The sequence below is a fragment of the Leucoraja erinacea genome, chromosome 6, assembly GCF_028641065.1.
Source record: "Leucoraja erinacea ecotype New England chromosome 6, Leri_hhj_1, whole genome shotgun sequence".
Lineage (NCBI taxonomy): Eukaryota > Metazoa > Chordata > Chondrichthyes > Rajiformes > Rajidae > Leucoraja > Leucoraja erinaceus.
Window position 1 is genome coordinate 2220461 of NC_073382.1, and position 23118 is coordinate 2243578.

General features: G+C 44.8%; 1 protein-coding gene across 1 annotated transcript in view; it reads right to left on the bottom strand.

Moving 5' to 3' along the window:
- The window catches only part of LOC129697823 (SH2 domain-containing protein 1A-like), an 87017-nt gene extending 66146 nt beyond the window's left edge, over nucleotides 1-20871 (bottom strand). The window contains exons 1-2 of the mRNA XM_055636460.1: nucleotides 20140-20871; nucleotides 8917-8977 (exon numbers count right to left, since the gene is read on the bottom strand). Of these exons, the coding sequence (XP_055492435.1) occupies nucleotides 8917-8977; nucleotides 20140-20300 (222 nt within the window). The 5' untranslated portion in view covers nucleotides 20301-20871. The remainder of the gene's footprint in view (nucleotides 1-8916; nucleotides 8978-20139) is intronic.
- Between the last annotated feature and the right edge of the window lie 2247 nt (nucleotides 20872-23118).

Genomic DNA, 23118 nt, shown 5'->3' on the forward strand with positions numbered 1-23118 from the left:
CTTTGAATCCCTTCATCTAAATTATTGATGTATATTATAAATAGCTGCGGTCCCAGCACCAAGCCTTGTGGTACCCCACTAGTCACTGCCTGCCATTCTGACTTTGTTTCCTGTCTGCCAACCACTTCTCTATCCATGTCAGTACCCTACCCTCAATAACAATGTGCTCTAATTTTGCCCATTAATCTTCTATGTGGGACCTTATCAAATGCTTTCTGAAAGTCCAGGTACACTACATCCACTGGCTCCCCTTTGTCCATTTTCCTAGTTATGTCCTCAAAAAATTCCAGAAGATTAGACAAGCATAATTTTCCCTTTGTAAACTGACTCAGACCGATCCTGTTACTGCTATCCAAATGTGCGCTATTTCATCTTTTATAATTGACTCCAGCATCTTCCCCACCACCGATGTCAAGCCAACTGGTCTATAATTCCCTGTTTTCTCTCTCCCACCTTTCTTAAAAAGTGGGATAACATTAGCTAGCCTCCAAGCCACAGGAACTGATCCTGAATCTATAGAACATTGGAAAATGATCACCGATGCGTCCATGATTTCTAGAGCCACTTCCTTAAGTACCCTGGGATGCAGACCATCAGGCCCTGGGGATTTATCAGCCTTCAGTCCCATCAGTCTAACCAACACCATATCCTGCCGAATGTGGATTTCCTTCAGTTCCTCCGTCACCCCAGATCCTCTGGCCACTAGTATACCAGGTTAATAGTGTCCTCCTTAGTGAAGACAGATCCAAAGTACCTGTTCAACTCGTCTGCCATATCCGTGTTCCCCATAATAAATTCACCTGTTTCAGTCTTCAAGGGTCCAACTTTGGTCTTTAAGCTTTTGCTAATCTCCTTTATATTCTTGGCTGGCTTACATTCGTACCTCATCTTTTTTCCCCGTATTGCCTTTTTAGTTATCTTCTGTTGCTCTTTAAACGTTACCCAATCCTCTGGCTTCCCGCTCATCTTTGCTACGTTGTACTTCTCCTCTTTCATTTTTATACTATCCCTGACTTCCCTTGTCAGCCACGGTCGCCCCTTACTCCCCTTGGAATCTTTCTTCCTCTTGGAAATGAACTGATCCTGCACCTTCTGTATTATCCCAGAAACACCTGCCATTGTTGTTCCGCTGTCATCCCTGCTAGGGTATTTTTCCAGTCAACTTTGGCCAGCTCCTCCCTCATGGCTCCATAGTCCCCTTTGTTCAACTGTAATACCGACACTTCCAATTTACCCTTCTCCCTCTCCAACTGTAGATCAAACTTGCCATATTATGGTCACTACCTCCTAATGGCTCCTTCACCTCGAGTTCCCTTATCAAATCTGGTTCATTCCATAACACTAAATCCAGAATTGCCTTCTCCCTGGTAGGCTCCAGTACAAGCTGCTCTAAGAATCCATCACAGAGGCACTCTACAAACTCCCTTTCTTGGGGTCCAGTACCAACCTGATTTTCCCAGTCTACCTGCATGTTGAAATCTCCCATAACAACCGTAGCATTACCTTTGCGACATGCCAATTTTAACTCTTGATTCAACTTGCACCCTATATCCAGGCCACTGTTTGGGGGCCTGTGGATAACTCCCATTAGGGTATTTTTACCCTTCCAATTCCTCAGTTCTATCCAAAGTGACTCTACATCTCCTGATTCTATGTCACCACTCGCAAGGGACTGAATTTCATTCCTCACCAACAGAGCTACCCCACCCCCACCTTTTTGATAGGACGTATACCCTTGAATATTCAGTTCCCATCCCTGGTCCTCTTGCAGCCATGTGTCTGTAATTCCCACAACATCATACTTGCCAATTTCTAACCGAGCCTCAAGCTCGTCCACTTTATTTCTTATATGTCGTGCATTCATATATAATACTTTTAATCCATTACTCCACTCACCCTTCACATCGATCCCTATTTCACTTGGCCATGCTCTCCTATCTCTTCCTGAGCTTTCTGTCCTGTTAATTCTGGTGTCTTTCTTAACTTTTCCTATATTCTCTTTCCCTTTAACTCCATCCTTATATCTCCAGTTTGTCTCCGTAATGCTGTATCTTGGATTCCATGTGGTGCTAGAGGTTATGGGGAGAAGGCAGGAGAATGTGGTTAGAAGGGAGGGATAGACCAGCCATGCTTGAATGGCGGAGTAGACTTGATGAGCCGAATAGCCTAATTCTGCTCCTATCACATAATCTTATGATGTTATGATCTATAAAACTAAACTAAACTGCAGAAGGAGCATTCATTTGAAGTACTGAGAACCTTCAAATCCATGCATCAGCAACATAGGGAGGGAGGCCTTGCATAAGCTATGAAAGGGCTCACCTCCGCACAAGCAATCCACCGTGTCTGTGGAACAGTCCAATGTTCCATTAGCATCATACGGCATGTAGAACCAATAAAATCAGTGTGGAAACAAGTTGTTCTCCATTCTGAGGGACAGCCTAAGAAGCAGATGAAGGAAGGTGCAGTCTGAAGCACTTGGAAGGGAAGCGTCGAATAGCTCAGCCAGTCCCTCATTGCAGCTAGGTCCAAATCCTTCATGTCCCTACCCAAGAGAGTAATGGAATACCTTCCCCAGAAGGACTGCAACAATTCAGGAAGGTTTTAGTTTTTACTTTTAGAGATACAGCGTGGCGACATGAAAACATGCTGGAGGAATGGAATCAAGGGATATGGGGAAAAAGCAGGAACGGGGTACTGATTTTGGTACTGAGTCCGGAAGTGGAGGCGCTGTTGAATGGCTGCGGCTCGCCTGCAGTCCGTCTGTCTTTACTTTTTTTTGGTGGTTTTTTTTGTCTTGTTTTAGTTATTAGGTTGTGTTATGTGTGGGAGGGGGGGGGCTGAAACATGGTTTTCTGTCTCTCCCTTCGGGGGAATGCGACTCTTTCTGTCGTATCCCCCCTTCTCTGCCTCCGACTGCGCTGAGACCTAATGGCGGAGCTGCCGGCCTCCAACTGCGACCGACCTCGAGGCTCCGGAAGCAGAGCCAGCCAGGACTTACAACGCGAGGCTGGCCGAATTTGAGCTGCGGCGACGTTCCATCGTTCCGGTGGCAGCGGCACGACTTGAGGCTGAGGCGTTGCTCCAGTGAGGGCAGCCCGACTCGGGGCTGAGACGTTGCTCCGGTGGCTGAGGCGCCGTTCTGACGGCGGAGAACTGAATCCTAGGGGCTCGGCCGCGGGCCAGTGGACGACACCGTCGGGAGCTCGCAGGTCACAGGTTGGTGCCTGTTTTCCGGAGCTCCCGCGGCAACAGCAGCGTCCGCTGGACTGGAGGGCGGCAGCTTTGACCACCCCGGGCCGCGGAGCTTGAACCGGCCCGTTCGCGGAGCTCGGTTGAGCCGCGGGACTGACTACCATCGCCCGGTGGGGTAACAACATATCGCCTCAGCGCAGAGGGAGAATGAGGAGGGAAGAGACAGTAACTTTAAGACTTTTGCCTCCATCACAGTGAGGAGGTGCCTGGTGAACTCACTGTGGTGGATGTTAATTTGTGTTTATTGTGTGTTTTGTTGTTTATTATTATATGTATGGCTGCAGGCAACGACATTTCGTTCAGACCAAAAGGTCTGAATGACAAATAAAGGATCTAATCTAATCTAATCTAATCTAATTTTGGATGATCAGCCATGATCATATTGAATGGTGGTGCTGGCTCGAAGGGCCGAATGACCCACTCCTGCACCTATTTAGTATATTTCTATGTTTCTAACTCAGCAGGTCAGGCCGCATCTCAAAGCCCCTTCATCGGGAACAGAACCTGCTGAGGTGATTCCAGCATTTTCTGTTTTTACTTCAGGTTTCCAGCATCTGCAAGTATTGTTTTTCATTTTTTATTTCCAGTTGGATGGTAATTGTTTGCGTTTTTCACAGGTCTGGTTGTGGCAAATATTATTCTTTTATTAGAAGAAAATTGGATTCATATTTGGAGAAATGAAAACTGCAGTCACAGGAATAGAACAAAGAAGAATTAGCTTTAGGATTTTAATTTAGTTTAGTTCAGTTTATTATTGCCACGTGTACCGAGGTACGGTGAATAGCTTTGGTTCTGTGCTAACCAGTCAGCAGAACGACAATACATGATTACAATCGATCCATTACAGTGTATCGGTACATGATAAGGGAATAACGTTTAGTGCAAGGTTAAGCCAACAAAGTCCGATAGAGGGTCTCGACCCGAAACGTCACCCATTCCTTCTCTCCAGTGATGCCGCCTGTCCTGCTGAGTTACTCCAGCATTTTGTGTCTAAAGTCCAATCAAGGATGGTCTGAGGATCACCAAAGAGGTAGATAGTAGTTCAGGACTGTTGGCTGGTTGTGGTTGGATGGTTCAGTTGCCTGATAACAGCTGGGAAGAAACTGTCCCTGAATCTGGTGGTGTGCGTTTTCACACCTCTGTACCTTTTGCCTGAATGGAGAGGGGAGAAGAGGAAGTGGCCAGAGTGTGACTCTTCCTTTACTGTGCTACTGGTCTTGCCGAGGCAGCATGAGATATAAATGGAGTCAATAGAAGGGAGGTTGGTTTGTGTGATGATCTGGGCTGCGTCCACAATTCGCTGCAATTTCTTACAGTCCTGGATGGGGCTGTTTACTAACAAAGAGACAGTACAGACATGAGAAGCATAAATGCCCCCTTCAGCAATAAATGTTGATGGTTTCACCCCCTTGATACCCATATAATCAAGAATCTATCTCTGCTTCAAAAATGACAATTGACTTGGCCTCCACAGTCTTCTGCGGCAATAAGTTCCACAGATTCACCACCCTCTGACTAAAGAAATTCCCCCTCATCTTCCGTCCACTCCTTCCCCTTCTCTGATTATTAAACATGCTTGATTTCCAACGTTTCCTAGTTCTAATGAACCTAGGTCATCAGCCTAAAGCATTAACTTTGGTTTCTCTTGAAGATGCTGTCTGGCCTGCTCAGTATTTTCTGTTTTAATTACTTGCAATCCAGTGCCGCTGGACTGGAGGGCGGCAGCTTCGACCACCCCGAGCCGCGGAGCTTGAACCGGCCCGTTCGCGGAGCTCGGTTGAGCCGCGGGACTGACTACCATCGCCCAGTGGGGTAACAACATATCGCCTCAGCGCAGAGGGAGAATGAGGAGGGAAGAGACAGTAACCTTTAGACTTTTGCCTCTATCACAGTGAGGAGGTGCCTGGTGAACTCATTGTGGTTATTGTGTGTTTTGTTGTTTATTATTACATGTATGCTGCAGGCAACGACATTTTGTTCAGACCGAAAGGTCTGAATGACAAATAAAGGATCTAATCCAATCGAATCTAATAATATTAAAGGTAGTTGTGAGTTCAGTCTGTGTGCATAACAAACTCCCAGGAAAAATGTACTTACGATAAATATAGACAGGAAAATTCTTTCCAGAAGTACTTTGATCTGGACAATCTCACAACAGAAATTTGTCATCCACAATTAGGCAGAAAAGAAACACACACTCAGCCTGGTGTTGAATACATGGCCCAATTGTTGGTACGCACATTTTCCCGTGTATTCTTATTTAGACCACTTGCTGTGAAACACTTACAGCTTTTATGAAATACAGCGTTGCAAGAAGTCAGCACTATAAAGAGTTGCTGAACATAAGAAGCATATGCTTTGTGCCTTTGCTCATATATTTTAACATCGCACCAAATGTGAACAACATATTAAGTCTGAACTGACTGCCAGACTCAATTTATCATTTGTGTAAATCAATGGACCAAAAGTAGTTGGCGTGGCCCCAGCAGTTCTGTGGCGAACTATGGGCGATACCTTCTCCTTGGGCCGTTAGTCTCCAATGTGCATGACTGCACCTTGCAGGGTGGAAACCAGAGATGAGTTGGTCATCAGATGCCAATGGTAGAGTGCGGATCTACATCAGTGCCTGTATTTTAAGATGCCATTACTGTTGTGAGTAGCTTGACCTCCTTCATCGGAATGGGCTCACCAACCTCCAGTAAAATTTGTCTAGTTAAATATGTCCCCATTCTTATTTATTTGATTTACGTTTTTAATTAATTTCTAGTTTAGTTATTTTAAATATGTGTATTGGTTTTTTTTATTGTTAAATATATTTTTTAAATCATTTAAATAATTTGTAAGGGTGTCAGGGGCTATGGGGAGAAGACAGGAGAATGCGGTTGAGAGGGAAAGATATATCAGCCATGATTGAATGATTGAGTAGACTTGATGGGCCGAATGGCCTAATTCCGCCCCTAGAACTTATGGACACGAGCTTACATCAATTTCTAACAGTATTAATGTAATATCTCTGAGACATATTACAGATATGTTATATTAATCATGTAACAGATCACTCGTACATATAACAAATGAATCATATCAATGAATGTAACATATCAAAACATATAACAGATTCATCATACATATAATGTATTAATCATATCAACCTGTCATATGATTAATATAGCATATCTGTAATACATCTCAGAGATATTACGTTAATACTTTAAATCAATTAAAATAATTTTGATGAATCTGTTGTTACAGATTAATATGATTAATCCATAACAACAGGAAGAAAAAACAATTATATGAATCTGTTATATGATAAATATAACATAATTTAATATGACTAATTATGGAAAGACACAAAATGCTGGATTAGCTCAACGGGTAGGCAGCAGCCTTGGAGAACATGGATAGGCGACGTATCTAGATTCTCGAGGGATATTGTCTGACATATAACAACCATATAACAATTACAGCACAGAAACAGGCCGTCTCGGCCCTACAAGTCCGTGCCGAACAACTTTTTTTCCCTTAGTCCCACCTGCCTGCACTCATACCATAACCCTCCATTCCCTTCTCATCCATATGCCTATCCAATTTATTTTTAAATGATATCAACGAACATGCCGCCACCACTTCACTGAAAGCACCAGGAGCAGAGACCTACCACTCTCTCAGTATAGTTCATACGTTTATACCTTATAGGCTATTCGGCCCTCAAGTCTACTCTGTCCTTCAATCCTGAAGTCATCCCTCTTTCTTCACAACCCATTCTCCTGCCTCAAAGGGAAAACCCCTGTCCCCATACTAATCAGGAATCTGTCAATCTCCGCTTTCAAAATATCCATTGACTTGGCCTCCACAGCCGTCTGTGTCAATGAATTCCACAGATTCACCATCCTCTGACTAAAGAAATTCATCCTCATCGTATGGCATGACCTGCTGAGTTACAAACAGCCATTGGGTTCACTTTCCATGTAAACCAAGATGCCATCTCAGCTAGTCCCATATAGGACTACTGGTAAATGGTATATTGAAGAATGCAGCGTCAGAGGGATTGGGAATAACTGTGCACATTTCCCTGAAAGTGATAATTACATTAGATAGGGTGGTAAAAAAGCTTTTGGTGTCCAAGGGTGATCTGGGCTTTCTGTATAGCAGTTGGGTCCCATGGAAATTATACAAGGCATTGGTGAGGCCAATACCTGGAGTATGGGGTACAATTTTGGTCGCCTAATTATAGGAAGGATGTCAACAAAATAGAGAGAATACAGAGGAGGTTTACTAGAATGTTGCCCGGGTTTCAACAACTAAGTTACAGAGAAAGGTTGAACAAGTTAGGTCTTTATTCTCTGGAGCGCAGAAGGTTAAGGGGGGACCTGATAGAGGCCTTTAAAATGATGAGAGGGATAGACAGAGTTGACGTGGATAAGCTTTTCCCACTGAGAGGAGGGAAGATGCAAACCCCTGACTTGAGAACCCGGACTAAGTTCAGGGGAAACATGAGGGGGAACTCTCCGCTTTCAGAATATCCATGTGGAATGAGCTCCAGGTGGTGGAGGCCGTCTGTTTCAATGATTTTCCATAGATTGGATATCCTATGGACTAAAGGAATTCATCCTCATCTTATGGCATAGATATGCAGCATACAAACAGGCCCTTGGGTTCACTTGTCCATGCCAACCAAGATACCGTCTCAGCTAGTCCCATTTGTTTGTGCTTGGCCCATATTTCTAAACCTTTCCTATCCAAGTACCTGTAAATTGTAAATGTTAAATTGTACCTTCCTCAACCACTTCATCTGGCAGCTCGTTTTATATACAGTACGTACCACCCTCTGTGTGCTCCTTGGGTTCCTGTTTTCCCTCTCTATAAACCATGGAAGGTTTTCAAGGAGTTGAGGGGAGGAATGCATGGGAAGGGGATGGGGGGTGGAGAGGGGGGTGTTGTTGTGAGCAGGCAATGTGCCAGATTGTAATCTAGCCCATATTTTAATGCTTTGTTTTCCTTCAGCTTTTCAACAAGAAACTTTATTCCCTTTTATTGAAAGGCACTTCCACTCTCCTTTCCTTTAATGTTTAATTTAGTCATGTTTTTTCTTGTAGCATAGAGTGGTGTTACCTCTTGTTGTTACTATAAGCCTCTACAGGTAGCACAATTGTGCAGTGCTATTCAATTCTGACTCTGGGTTCAATTCTGACTGTGGGTGCTGTCTATATGGATGTTTGTATGATCACCCAGTGACCGAGTGGGTTTTCTCCGGGTGCTCAGGTTTTCTCCCACACTCCAAAGATGTTCAGGTTTGCAGGATAATTAGCTTCTGTAAATTGCAAATTGTCCCTAGCGTGTAGAATAAAACGAGTGTATACTAGTTCTGTCATGTGGTCGCTGGTCGGCGTAGACTCAGTGGGGCGAAGGACCTGTATCTCTACAACCTAAAGTCTCCTGTGGTTTTGAGGTGTTAGTATTTAGATAGTTTAATCAGCACATACTTTTCTGTGCTGGGAACTCAAAGCTGTCCTATTTGACAGACCACTCTTTACGTGCTTACCTTTCCATGTCACTATCGCCCAATTTTACTGTATGTTGGGCTGCAGAATTATGAAATGCCCTGGAAATAGGGTTCAGTGCGTTGTAAATGGATTAAGTACGTTTTGTTTTTCTTACCTGAACAGACCATTTCCCAGAAGTTTCGGAAACCCGATAAGTATGAACAAAGGGTTGATTCCTAGAGAGTGAGAGAGAAAGAGAGAGGGGGGGGGAGTGAGAGAACACATTTTTAAAGAACTATCTGGTCAGATTTAAAAAAGAATTTGGGATCTGTGCATTGTGTTGGAACTGGGGACAGTATCTTGAGATTGCAGGAGTCAAGTACACATGTACAACTCATTGTGTGTTAATGAAATATCTGATCGTTGAAAACCATTGATGTAATAAAGCCAATACAAACAAAAGTTTTTTTTTGTGTCAGTATTCGTGCAAAGTTAAATGGCTTTACATGCTGCCAATCCTCCAAGGAATGAAAAAGAAACCTGTCAAATGGCTTATTTCCCCTCTTTTTCAGCTGCTCGTGATTAGAGGGACTGGCTTGCATTTCTATGGCACCATTCACTACTCTCAGAATGTTCCACCAGGCTTTGCAGCCTATCAAGCACATTTGAATGGAGCCACTGTTGTGGTCTCCCCATTAATTGCTGTGAATCTTTAACTCTTCTCACTCAAAGTGGAAAGAAACATTCAGGATGGGATTGAGAAGTTTGAGTCCATTCACCGAGAGCTTTCAGGGGCTGTATTAGTGTGTAGGAAGGAACTGCAGAAGCTGGTTAGCACCAAAGACAGACACGAATAGCTGTAGTAACTCAGCAGGTCAGGCAGCATCTCTGGAGAAAGGGAACTGGTCAAGAAGGTGTTCTCAACCCAAAACACCACCTTTTCCTTTTCTCCAGAGATGCTGCCTGACCCGCTGAGTTACTCCAACATTTTGTGTCTTTCTTCAAAGGCTGTATTAGTACTAGAAAGAATACTCCATGTCACAAACTTCTCTCCCACCCAGACTGTCAGACATCACTTGCCCCAACTGTGGTGGAGATGCAGCTCATTTATTAGCCTCACCTCAGAATCCTTAAAGCCCAAGTAGAAATAAGTCATCATTGATCCTGAGGTGCTGCACAGGCAGAAGAAAGTTTTAGGTTTACGTTTAGATTTATTATTGTCACTTGCACCAAGATACACTGAAAAACTTTGTTCTGCAGGCTATAGAAACATAGAAACATAGAAACTAGGTGCAGGAGTAGGCCATTCGGCCCTTCGAGCCTGCACCGCCATTGAATATAATCATGGCTGATCATCCAACTCAGTATCCTGTACCTGCCTTCTCTCCATACCCCCTGATCCCTTTAGCCACAAGGGCCACATCTAACTCCCTCTTAAATATAGTACTATTAAATGTAAACTATCTGATCAAATCAGATAATCCTGTACAGAAATAGTTTCAAGCTAGACACAAATACTATATGTAGAACAAAGGGAAAGATAGCGAGTGCATGATATAGTGCTCAGCACTGTGGCTCACCACCTTCAGAGACAAAATCCAATGTCCGCAATGGTGTAGAAATGAATTGGACAGTGTCCAAGCTATTGGAAGGACGGTTCAGAAACCTGATAGCAGCGGGGAAGAAGCTGTTCCTGAGAATGGTGGAGTACACTTTCAAGCTTATGTATCTTCTGCTCGACAGGTGCCAGGAGAAGGAATGACCAGAGTGGGGCAAGTCTTTGATAATGTTGCCTGCTTTCCCAAGGCAATGTGAAATGTAAATAGAGTTAATGGTCCAAAGTCCAATGAAAATGAATCATGTCATCCTCTTATACTCAATCCCATGTCAAGCATTTTAACCATATAATAACCATATAACAATTACAGCACGGAAACAGGTCATCTCGACCCTTCTAGTCCATGCCGAACACGTATTCTCCCCTAGTCCCATATACCTGCGCTCAGACCATAACCCTCCATTCTTTTCTCGTCCATATAACTATCCAATTTATTTTTAAATGATAAAAACGAATCTGCCTCCACCACCTTCACTGGAAGCTCATTCCACACAGCCACCACTCTCTGAGTAAAGAAGTTCCCCCTCATGTTACCCCTAAACCTCTGTCCCTTAATTCTCAAGTCATGTCCCCTTGTTTGCATCTTCCCTCCTCTCAGTGGGAAAAGCTTATCCACGTCAACTCTGTGTTTTTATATGCCTTCTTTATCATTTTATCATTAGGTAACAAAATGGTGGTGGTGGCGTGCCTGGTCAGTATGATGGGCGGGGCTACATTTAGTTTTGGGTATTGTCACGTGTAGGGAGGTACAGGGAGAAGCTTTGTTTTGCATGAGGTCCAATCACATCTGATAAAACAATAACCATATAACCAAATAACCATATAACAATTACAGCACGGAAAACAGGCCATCTCGGCCCTTCAAGTCCGTGTCGAACACTTATTTTCCCGAACACGTAAGTAAAATTAAGTCAAATTCAAGTACAATAGGTAGACTAAAGGGGAAGGTACAGAATGCAGAATATATAGTTCTCAGCAAATTGAGACGGGGTTGGGCAAACACCAGAAATGAAAATAAGTCAAAAAACCTTGAGATAAGCAGCAAAGGTGCAAAATGTGAAGCTGGAGGAAGGGATATAGGTGGAAGAGGACAAGGGGAAAGAGGGCATATTAGTGGGAGAAATGGCATAGGGAGGAGAGGGCAGGGAGGGGAAGGGGGGGGGGGGGGGTTGTAAATTTGTTACCTAAAATTGAAGGACTTAATGAGTGGTAAATAATGCTTATGCTTGTGTTCATAGGACATGGGATTGTGTATAAGAGGATGTCATGGTGCAGTTTCATCGGACTTTGGTTAGACCACATTTGGAATATTGTGTGCAGTTCTGATCGCCCATTACAGGAAGGACATGGAGGCTTTGGAAAAGGTGCAGAGGAGGTTTACCAGAATGATGCCTGGATTAGGGGATATTAGCCGCAGGGAAAGGTTGTACAGACCTGGATTGTTTTCTTTACAATGCCAGAGGTTGTGGGGGACATCTGATAGAAATATATAAAATTATGAGGTAGATAGTTTAATTTTTTTTCCTACGATAGAAATTCAAATACGAGAGGGCATGGCTTTAAGTCGAGAGGGACAAAATGTAAAGGAGGTATGCAGGGCAAGTTTTTTACAGAGGGGTGGTGAGTGCCTGGAATGTGCTGCCGGGGATGGTTGTTGAGGCAGATATGATGGTAGCATTTAAGAGACTTTTAGAATGGGCACATGGACATGCAGGGAACAGCGGGATATGGATTATTTGCAGGCAGAAGAAGGGTCTCAACACAAAACGTCACCCATTCCTTGTCTCCAGATGTGCTGTCTGACCCGCTGAGTCACTCCAGCTTTTTTGTGTCTATCTTCAGATAAGAGTTGGCCTTGGCATCATGTGTGGCACAGACATTATGGGCCGAAGGGCCTGTTATTGTGTTGTACTGGTTGCACTAGGTTGTGCCTTCATTCTGGTATCTTGCACTTGTCCTTGCTTCATAGAAACATAGAAACATAGAAATTAGGTGCAGGAGTAGGCCATTCGGCCCTTCGAGCCTGCACCGCCATTCAATATGATCATGGCTGATCATCCAACTCAGTATCCCGTACCTGCCTTCTCTCCATACCCCCTGATCCCCTTAGCCACAAGGGCCACATCTAACTCCTTCTTAAATATAGCCAATGAACTGGCGTCAACTACCCTCTGTGGCAGAGAGTTCCAGAGATTCACCACTCTCTGTGTGAAAAAAAGTTCTCCTCATCTCGGTTTTAAAGGATTTCCCCCTTATCCTTAAGCTGTGACCCCTTGTCCTGGACTTCCCCAACATCGGGAGCAATCTTCCTGCATCTAGCCTGTCCAACCCCTTAAGAATTTTGTAAGTTTCTATAAGATCCCCTCTCAATCTCCTAAATTCTAGAGAGTATAAACCAAGTCTATCCAGTCTTTCTTCATAAGACAGTCCTGACATCCCAGGAATCAGTATGGTGAACCTTCTCTGCACTCCCTCTATGGCAATAATGTCCTTCCTCAGATTTGAAGACCAAAACTGTACGCAATACTCCAGGTGTGGTCTCACCAAGACCCTGTACAACTGCAGTAGAACCTCCCTGCTCCTATACTCAAATCCTTTTGCAATGAAAGCTAACATACCATTCGCATGCCAGCAAGGAATTTCATTACACCCCGGCATATATGACAATAAACTAATATCAATTTTTTAATGGAAAGACTCTGCAACAGTTTATTTACAACTGCAAAGCACGACCTCCCTTTGCTGAAGGTGTTACACATGAATGTTTGGTTTCCGTTTAACCTACCCGTAACCCGATGGATAGTCAGATTAAATGTGTAGGAAGGAACTGAAGATGCTGTTTTAAACAAGATAGATAGACACAAAATGCTGGAGTAACTCAGCGGTGCAGGAAGGAACTGTTGATGCTGGTTTACACCGAAGATAGATACAAAAAGCTGGAGTAACTCAGCGGGTCAGACAGCATCTCTGGAGAGAAGGAATAGGTGACTTTTCGGGTCGAGACCCTACTTCAGTGTCAGATTAACATCCACAGCAACTCTGCAGTCTCCTCTCCCCATCCATCTGCACACAGCCTCACTAAAATGCAGGACTATGATGGGTGGGAAATTGTGGAAGATTAAAAACCGTGAAAGCGGTTAAAAATTGAACCGTCGCTCCGCTTGAGGCGGCTTCCTGACACTGAAACATTTACGCGATTCAGCAGTTATCCCTCTGCGTAATTTGTACCCAAAGTTTACATTAGGCCAGTTCAACAACTGAAATATGTTAAAAAAAAAAGAAGTATAAAGCAGGTGTGTAAACTAAAGGTAGACACAAAGTGCTGGAGTAACTCAGCGGGCCAGGCAGCACCTCCGGAGAGAAGGATGGGTGACCACGGTTCGGGTCGAGACCCTTCTTCAAATCCTGAAATAGTTTGTTTTTTCTTACTTCTTGTCTTTATTTCGTTTACATTTACCCGCAGGGATCCCTTCTTGTTTAACACCGGGAAATCCCCCGTTTGATGGCAAGACCTTCATTTCATTAGCGCCTAGGGATGTCTGAGACTGCAAAAGGTGCGAAAGGATTGCAGATTTTTTTTAATTCTCCCGCTGCTATTGTCTGATATATAGACTGAGCATCTCGTTTTACAATAATCACTCACAAAGCTCCGTCTGGCTGAATTAGCGGAGTCAGGGGATATGGGGAGAAGGCAGGAACCGGGTACTGATTGGGGATGATAAGCCATGATCACATTGAATGGCGGTGCTGGCTCGTAGGGCCGAATGGCCTACTCCTGCACTATTGTCTATTGTCTATTGTCTATAGTTCTTCGGTCCAAAAACTGCAACCCTGCCCGGAGTGGTATGGGGTGTTGGTCGAGAGGACACTTTATTATAGTTACCGGTGTCCAGTGTAAAAAGCTTTGTCTGACAAGCTATCCAACTAGATCAGATATACTACACATAAACGCGACCAGGTCAATAGGTAGAGAGCATCGGGGGGAAATACAGACTGCAGAATATACACCAGTTCTCAGCATTGTCGCACATCAGTTACAGTCATAGATTCACAGTCACACAGCGTGGAAACAAACCCATCGGCCCAACTTGCCCACAGCGCCCAACATGCCCAACATTTACACTAGTCCCACCTGCCTACATATGGTCCATATCCCTCTCAACCAAAGATAGACACAAAAAAGCCGGAGGAACTCAGCCGGGCAGGCAGCATCTCTGGAGACAAGGAATGGGTGAGGTTTCGGGTCGAGACCCTTCTTCAGACCGAAAGTAAAGGAAACAAGAGATGTAGACTGTGATGTAGAGAGATATAGAACAATGAATGAAATATATACAAAAAAGTAACGATGATAAAGGAAACTGGCCGTTGTTAGCTGTTTGTTGGGTGAAAACGAGAAAGCTGTTTGGGGGAGGGATGGAGGGAGAGAGAGAGAGGGGGGGGGGAATGCCGGGGTTACTTGAAGTTAGAGAAATCAATATTCATACCACTGGGCTGTAAGATGCCCACGCAAAATATCCAACCTAAGCTGTCCATGTACCTGTCTGAATGGTTCGTAAACATAGAAACATAGATATAGAAAATAGGTGCAGGAGTAGGCCATTCGGTCTTTCGAGCCTGCACCACCATTCGATATGATCATGGCTGATCATCCAACTCAGTATCCCATCCCTGCCTTCTCTCCATACCCCCTGATCCCACAAGGGCCACATCTAACTCCCTCTTAAATATAGCCAATGAACTGGCCTCAACTACCTTCTGTGGCAGAGAATTCCACAGATTCACCACTCTCTGTGTGAAAAATGATTTTCTCATCTCGGTCCTAAAAGACTTCCCTCTTATCCTTAAACTGTGACCCCTAATTCTGGACTTCCCCAACATCGGGAATAATCCTCCTGCATCCAGCCTGTACAACCCCTTAAGAATTTTATACGTTTCTATAAGATCCCCCCTCAATCTTCTAAATTCTAGCGTGTACAAGCCGAGTCTATCCAGTCTTTCTTCATATGAAAGTCCTGACATCCCAGGAATCAGTCTGGTGAACCTTCTCTGTACTCCCTCTATGGCAAGAATGTCTTTCCTCTGATTTGGAGACCAAAACTGTACACAATACTCCAGGTGTGGTCTCACCAAGACCCTGTACAACTGCAGTAAAACCTCCCTGCTCTTATACTCAAATGCTTTTGCTATGGATGCTAACATACCATTTGCTTTCTTCACTGCCTGCTGCACCTGCATTCCTACTTTCAATGACTGGTGTACCATGGCACCCAGGTCTCGTTGCATCTACCCTTTTCATAATCGGCCACCATTCAGATAATAGTCTACTTTCCTGTTTTTGCCACCAAAGTGGATAACCTCACATTTATCCACATTATACTGCATCTGCCATGCATTTGCCCATTCACCCAACCTATCCAAGTCACCTTGCAGCCTCCTAGCATCCTCCTCACAGCTAACGCTGCCCCCCAGCTTCGTGTCATCCGCAAACTTGGAGATGTTGCATTCAATTCCCTCATCCAGATCATTAATATATTGTAAATAGCTGGGGTCCTAGCACTGAGCCTTGCGGTACCCCACTAGTCACTGCCTGCCATTGTGAAAAGGACCCGTTTACTCCTAGTCTTTGCTTCCTGTTTGCCAGCCAGTTCTCTATCTACATCAATACTGAATCACCAATACCGTGTTCTTAAGTTTGTATACTAATCTCTTATGTGGAACCTTGTCGAAAGCCTTCTGGAAGTCCAGATACACCACATCCACTGGTTCTCCCTTATCCACTCTACTAGTTAAATCCTCGAAAATTTCTATAAGATTCGTCAGACATGATTTCCCTTTCATAAATCCATGCTGACTTTGCTGCGATAATACCTGTATAGTTCCTTGGAGAAAGTCCAATGACTGCAATGGTGTAGCAGTGAATCGGACAATACCCCAGCTTAGGAAAGGCTGGTCCAGAAGCCTGATAACAGAGGGGGATGAGCTGTTCCCGAGTGTGGTGCGTGCGTGCTTTCAAGCTTCTGTACCTTCTGCCTGACGGGAGCAGGGAGAAGAAGGAATAACCGGGATGGAACAAGTATGATTATCTTGTCTGCTTTTCCAAGGCAGCGTGAGGTGTGGACGGAGTCAATGGTGGGAAGTCTGGTCCGTATAGTGGACTGGCTACATCTACAATAAGGGAGTGTGCTCGCAGAGAGTGGTATCCAGGCAGTGTAACCACGGATAGTGTAACCACGGATAGTGTCCAGGGGAGTGTGTTTCCAGGGAGAGGAGGGGGGGGGGGGGGGGGGGAGGTGGCGGGTTAAGGGGGTATTATAGGCGTGGACGCGGTGGGCCGAATGGCCTGTTTCCATGCGGTATCTCTAAACTAACCTAAATGGTTCCATGTGTTTGCCAAGATTTTAGATCAAAATTTTTTAGCATCTCCTGAAGGACGGGATCAAACGATGAAAGAAGAATTTACAGATGAGAACACTAACGAGTTTCATTTTCAATACGACTAGTGAAATGGCTCAGCGGAATCCCCGCAACTTTCCTGATACTTTTCATCAAAGAGGGAAATTATAATGCGGGAAATGTTCACAAGATGCATGTCTGACCCGCTGAATTACTCCAACACTTTGGGTCTTATTTTGTAAACCAGCATTTGCAGTTCCTGGGATCAATACAAACGACTGCAGATGATAGAATAAGGAGCGGGGGAGGGAGGGGGGGGGGGGGTTATAAACTCCTGGAGGAACTCAGAGGGTCAGGCAGCATTAGTGGAGGGAGTTAGACAAAATGCTGGAGAATTTCAGCGGGTGAGGCAGCATCTATGGGGCGAAGGAAATAGGCAACGTTTTCAGGCTGAAGTTTTCATGGAGATCTGGCTGAAGAAGGGTCCCAGCCTGAAAGGTTTTCTGTAGAAATAAACTGCAGATACTGGTTTATGCCGAAGATAGACACAACGCACTGTAGTAACTCAAAGAGTCAGGCAGCATCTCTGGAGAAAAAGGATGGGTCGAGACCCTTCTTCCGTTTCCCACTTTTTCTGTCCATTTTCCTCAATTCCTCCATTCCTGGACATTATCTGACCCTTCCAGCGTTCTGAAGACCGGTCTCGGATAGAAACTTCACCCATTCCTTCTATCAAGAGACGCTGAGTTACTCCAGCATGTTGTGTCTATCTTCAGTGTAAACCAGCATCTACAGTTCCTTTCTACACAGTTCTTCCAGCAGTTTGTTCTGTATTTGTCACTGGAAATGTTCAGCCAACCGTCATAAAGTTTCTAGACACTTTCCGTTGCCTTTTTGTTTTCATTAACTGGCAACATCATAGCGGGATTATTTTTAAACCGCAGCGTTGTTGTTCCCGTTCCCGTTTGGTAAAATAGGACGCGGGTTGTGAACGTGTGGGGATTTTTAATTGTCATTTTGTATCAATTTTTTTCAGTCCCCCCCCATTACCTATTGGCACCAAGTCCCCCGGAGGCGAGGAGTTAAATATCGCTATTCTCAGTAATGCATTTTCTCCGCGGTTCACTCCTTCCCTCGAAGCGCAGTAAATGATAACACCTAAATCTAATCTAAGTCGCAATCTTTCACGGCGGGCTGAGCAACGCCGTCGGTTTAAGCGTGGAGCAAGGTTGAATTACTGAATTGTTTACGGAAGGTGTTGAACACGGAAGGTGTTGAATATTTGCTGTTAAACATGTTACAACCAGCATTACTTTGTACAGGATTCAACGTCAAAACTATTTTACGAAAAAAAAAATATTCGTAGTTTATTTAAAGTCAAGCCGCGTGTTAATTTCGTTAGGTACACAAAAATGCCGGAGAAACTCAGCGGGTGCAGCGGCATCTATGGAGCGAAGGAAATAGGCGACGTTTCGGGCCGAAACCCTTCTTCAGATTCGTTACTGTTTCAAAAATGTAACTTCGACTCTGTAATCATTGTGGTATTTGCGTTTTGTATCAATGTTCTAATACTAAATGTCAAGAGTTTGGGAATGTTCAGTTTAGTTTATTGACACGTGTACCGAGGTACAGTGAAAAGCTTGTGTTGCCGGCTAACCAGTCAGCGGAAAGACAATACATGATTACAATCGGCCCATCGAGCGCAGAATGTGGAAGCAAAGAACTGCAGGTGCTGATTTACAACAACAAAAAAGACACAACGTGCTGCAGTAACTCTGTCTGAAGAAGGGTTCCGATGCGAAATGTCATCTATCCGTGTTCTCCAGAAATGCTGCCCGACCCGCTGAGTTACTCCAGCACTTTGTGTGTATTTTTTAATGTGTTTGTGAATGTGTGAAAACGTTATGAATAAACAGGCTTGGGACGTTTTATGTCTGGGATAGATTCCTGGGCAATCTTCCAGACCTGTAAGTATTAGATTATGCAAAATCTCTTTCACAAAACTAGCAGAATCTAGCATCTACAGGGTCTGAAGAAGGGTTTGCCTATTTCCTTCGCTCCATAGATGCTGCTGCACCCGCTGAGTTTCTCCGGCATTTTTGTGTACCTTCGATTTTCCAGCATCTGCAGTTCCTTCTTAAACACATAATCTAGCACCTCCCCGACTGGATAAAGATATTATCCAGAAATGTTATCCTAGCGAGCATGTCCGGCGCATTGTTGCGGCTCAAAGTGCGAGAGCAACTCGGCACGTCAGACAGCAATGTTTTTTTGGAGAACATTGATAGGCGACCTTTCGGGGGCCTATCCGTGTTCTCCAAGGATGCTGCCTGGCCTGCTGAGTTACTCCAGCACTTTCTGTAGTTTTGTTTATTAACAGGCAACTTTCGTTTCCTCTCAATTTGCATTTCTACGGCTCTCAAGGCTCGAAAACTCTAGAAAGAGTTGCAGGAGTAGGCCATTCGGCCCTTCGAGCCTGCACCGCCATCCCAATATGTGAAGTGGTTTGATCATCCAACTCAGTATCCCGGACCTGCCTTCTCTCCATACCCCCTGATCCCCTTAGCCACAAGGGCCACATTGAGACTCCCTCTTAAATAGAAGCCTTACAAAATTCTAAGGCCCCAACACCCTCTGCGGCAGAGAGTTCCAGAGGGAAGTCCAGGACAAGGGGTCACCACTCTCTGTGTGAAAAAAGTTCTTCTCATCTCGGAGATGAAAGAACTTTTCCCATTATCCTTAAGATGTGAACCCCTTGTCCTGGACTTCCCCAGTTCATCGGGAACAATCTTCCTGCATCTAGCCTGTCCAACCCCTTAAGAATTTTGTAGGGTTTCTATAAGAATCCCCTCTCAATCTCCTAAATTCTAGAGAGTATAAACCAAGTCTATCCAGTCTTTCTTCATAAGACAGTCCTGACATCCCAGGCCCGTGAACAAACCACTTCACATTCCTGGGATTCCCTGTGTAATCGTCGGGGATTTATTTGAACGTCGATTGAACTCTTTCAGAGTCAAGTGTCCAGAGTTAGACCTGGCAATATTGGAGAGCCGTGAAAGATGGCCTTGATACCGACACGGATTAACAAGAGGGAATTAATTCCTAGCACGCGGTGTGGCACCTGTGAACAAGATATACCGGAGTGTTAGAATCGCTGTCGATTACTCGCGCGTAGAATGTACGCTTCATCTGTTTATTAATTCAGATCCAGCGATATGTTCCCTCCGGTCAAGGAACAACCATCATCCCCTCTCCCCAAACTCGGAGTCAAAACCCAATGCCATGAATTAACAGCGTTTCCATTCATCTCATTCACGCTGCTTTGTGCTGGGCTCAGCTGGTTAAATAGATCTGCCTTTACTAAAGTCAACACGCTCTCGTACTTACAACACACACAGACAATAGGCTCCTGGCACGGTCTCGCTATCTCGGAGCAGGTAACTTCCGTCATTCCCCATCGATGCCAACCGATCTTCAGTCTCTGCGCGGGTGATGCGCCCGTGATAGACGGGGAACCTCATGTTTCCAAGAAGGTGACTGAATGGCATGGGGTTTCTCTCTCTCTCTCTCTCTCTCTCTCTCTTTCTCGCTCTTTCACACTCTCTCCCCTCCCTCTTTCTCTCGGCAGCGTCTCTGGTTTACAACGACTGTGTGTGGGTTCACCGCCTGACTTCCTGAGTGATAACATTGCTGGTTGAGAACGCTGAGATATACGTTTCCCATTCTATGTCTACTTCAAGATAAACATGTTTATCTTCTCACAATCAAACATCCGAGTATTTGGCGGTGATACAGGAAATACAGCAAAAGCTGAAACGTGTCTAACTTTGTCTTCTTGCTGTTGGGTGTGTGAAAACATCCACTTTTAGACAGACAATTGGTGCAGGAGTAGGCCATTCGGCCCTTCGAGCCAGCACCGCCATTCAATGTGATCATCCCCAATCAGTACCCCGTTCCTGCCTTTTCCCCATATGCCCTGACCCCGCTATCTTTAAGAGCCCTATCTACCTCTCTCTTGAAAGTATCCAAAGAACCTGCCTCCACCGCCCTCTGAGGCAGAGAATTCCACACTCACCATTCTCTGTGAGAAAAAGTGTTTCCTTATCAGTTCTAAATGGCTTACCCCATAAGGGCCTGTCCCACGAGCATGCGACTGAACGCGCGGCAAGCGCGACCAAACCGGAAGCGGGGGTCGCGCGGAGGTCGAGTGATCCCGTACAAGTTGACGTGAAGTTCGAGCAAAATCCGTGGGAAGTTCGCGCTAGGTGTACGGCGTCAAGACGCTGCGTACGCCCGTCGAGGCGGTGCATACGGCCTCAATGTGGCTGCGGGCCGGCAGGCCGTTGCCGCGCGGAATTTTTGGACAGTGTCAGTTTTTCAGAGCCCCGTGCGATGTCGGGACCAGCTCCACACAACTCCATACGGCTCCGGTGATCGAAGTGGGACCGGCCCCGCGAGGCCGTATGGCTCAAGCGACCATGTTAGGTCGCGCTTGCCGCGTGTAGTCACATGCTCATGGGACAGGCTCTTTATTCTTAAACTGTGGCCCCTGATTCTGGAATCCCCCAACATCGGGAAAATGTTTCCTGCCTCTAGCGTGTCCAAACCCTTAATAATCTTATATGTTTTAATGAGATATCCTCTCATCCTTCTAAACTCCAGAGTGTACAAGCTCAGCCATTCCATTCTCTCAGCATATGACAGTCCCGCCATCCTGGGAATTAACCTTGTAAACCTACGCTGCACTCCCTCAATAGCAAGAATGTCCTTCCTTAAATTAGGGGACCAATACTGCACACAATACTCCAGGCGTGGTCTCACTAGGACTCTGTACAACTGCAGAAGAACCTCTTTGCTCCTGTACTCAACTCCTCTTGTTATAAAGGCCAACATCATTCGCTTTCTTCACTGCCTGCTGTACCTGCATGCTTACTTTCATTGACTGATGAACAAGGACATCCAGATCTCGTTGTACTTCCCCTTTTCCCAACTTGACACAATTTAGATAGTAATCTGCCTTCCTGTGTTTGCTACCAAAGTGGATAACCTCACATTTATCCACATTAAACTGCATCTGCCATGCATCTGCCCACTCACCCAACCTGTGCAAGTCATCCTGCATTCTCAGAGCATCCTCCTCACAGTTCACAGTGCCACCCAGCTTTATGTCATCTGCAAATTTGCTAATGTTACTTTGAATCCCTTCATCTAAATCATTGATGTATATTGTAAATAGCTGTGGTCCCAGCCACGAGCCTTGCGGTACATCAATAGTCACTGCCTGCCATTCTGAAAGGGACCCGTTAATCCATACTCTTTGTTTCCTGACTGCCAACCAATTTTCTATCCATGTCAGCATTCTACCCCCAATACCATCTGCCCTAATTTTGCCCATTAATCTCCTATGTGGGACCTTATCAAATGCTTTCTAAAAGTCCAGGTACACTGCATCCACTGGCTCTACGTCCATTTTCCTAGTTACATCCTCAAAAAATTCCAGATGATTAGTCAAGCATGATTTCCCCTTCGTTAATCCATGCTGACTCGGACCGATCCTGTTACTGCTGTCCAAATGTGCAGCTATTTCATCTTTTATAATTGACTGCAGCATCTTCCCCACCACGGATGTCAGGCAAACTGGTCTATAATTCCCTGCTTTCTCTCTCCTGCCTTTCTTAAAAAGTGGGATAACTTTGGCTACCCTCCAATCCACAGGAACTGATCCTGAATCTATAAACATTGGAAAATGATCACCATTGCATCCATGATTTCTAGAGCCATTTTCTTAAGTATCCTGGGATGCAGACCATCAGACCCTGGGGATTTATCAGCCTTCAGTCCCATCAGTCTACCCAGCACCATTTCCTGTCTAATGTGGATTTCCTTCAGTTCCTCCGTCACCCATATCCTCTGGCCACTAGTATATCAGGAAGATTGTTTGTGTCCTCCTTAGTGAAGACGGATCAACTCATCTGCTATTTTCTTGTTCCCCATAATAAATTCACCTGTTTCAGTCTTCAAGGGTCCAACTTTGGTCTTAACTAATTTTTTCCTCTTCACATACCTAAAGAAGCTTTTACTATCCTCCTTTATATTCTTGGCTAGTTTACCTTCGTACATCTTTTCTCCCCGTATTGCCTTTTTAGTTATCTTCTGTTGCTCTTTAAACATTACCCATTCCTCTTGCTTCCCGCTCATCTTTGCTACGTTGTACTTCTCTTTTAATTTTATACTGTCCCTGATGTCCCTTGTCAGCCACAGTCGGCCCTTACTCCCCTTGGAATCTTTCTTCCTCTTTGGAATGAACTGATCCTGCACCTCTGTATTATCCCATAAATACCTGCCATTGGTGTTCCACTGTCATCC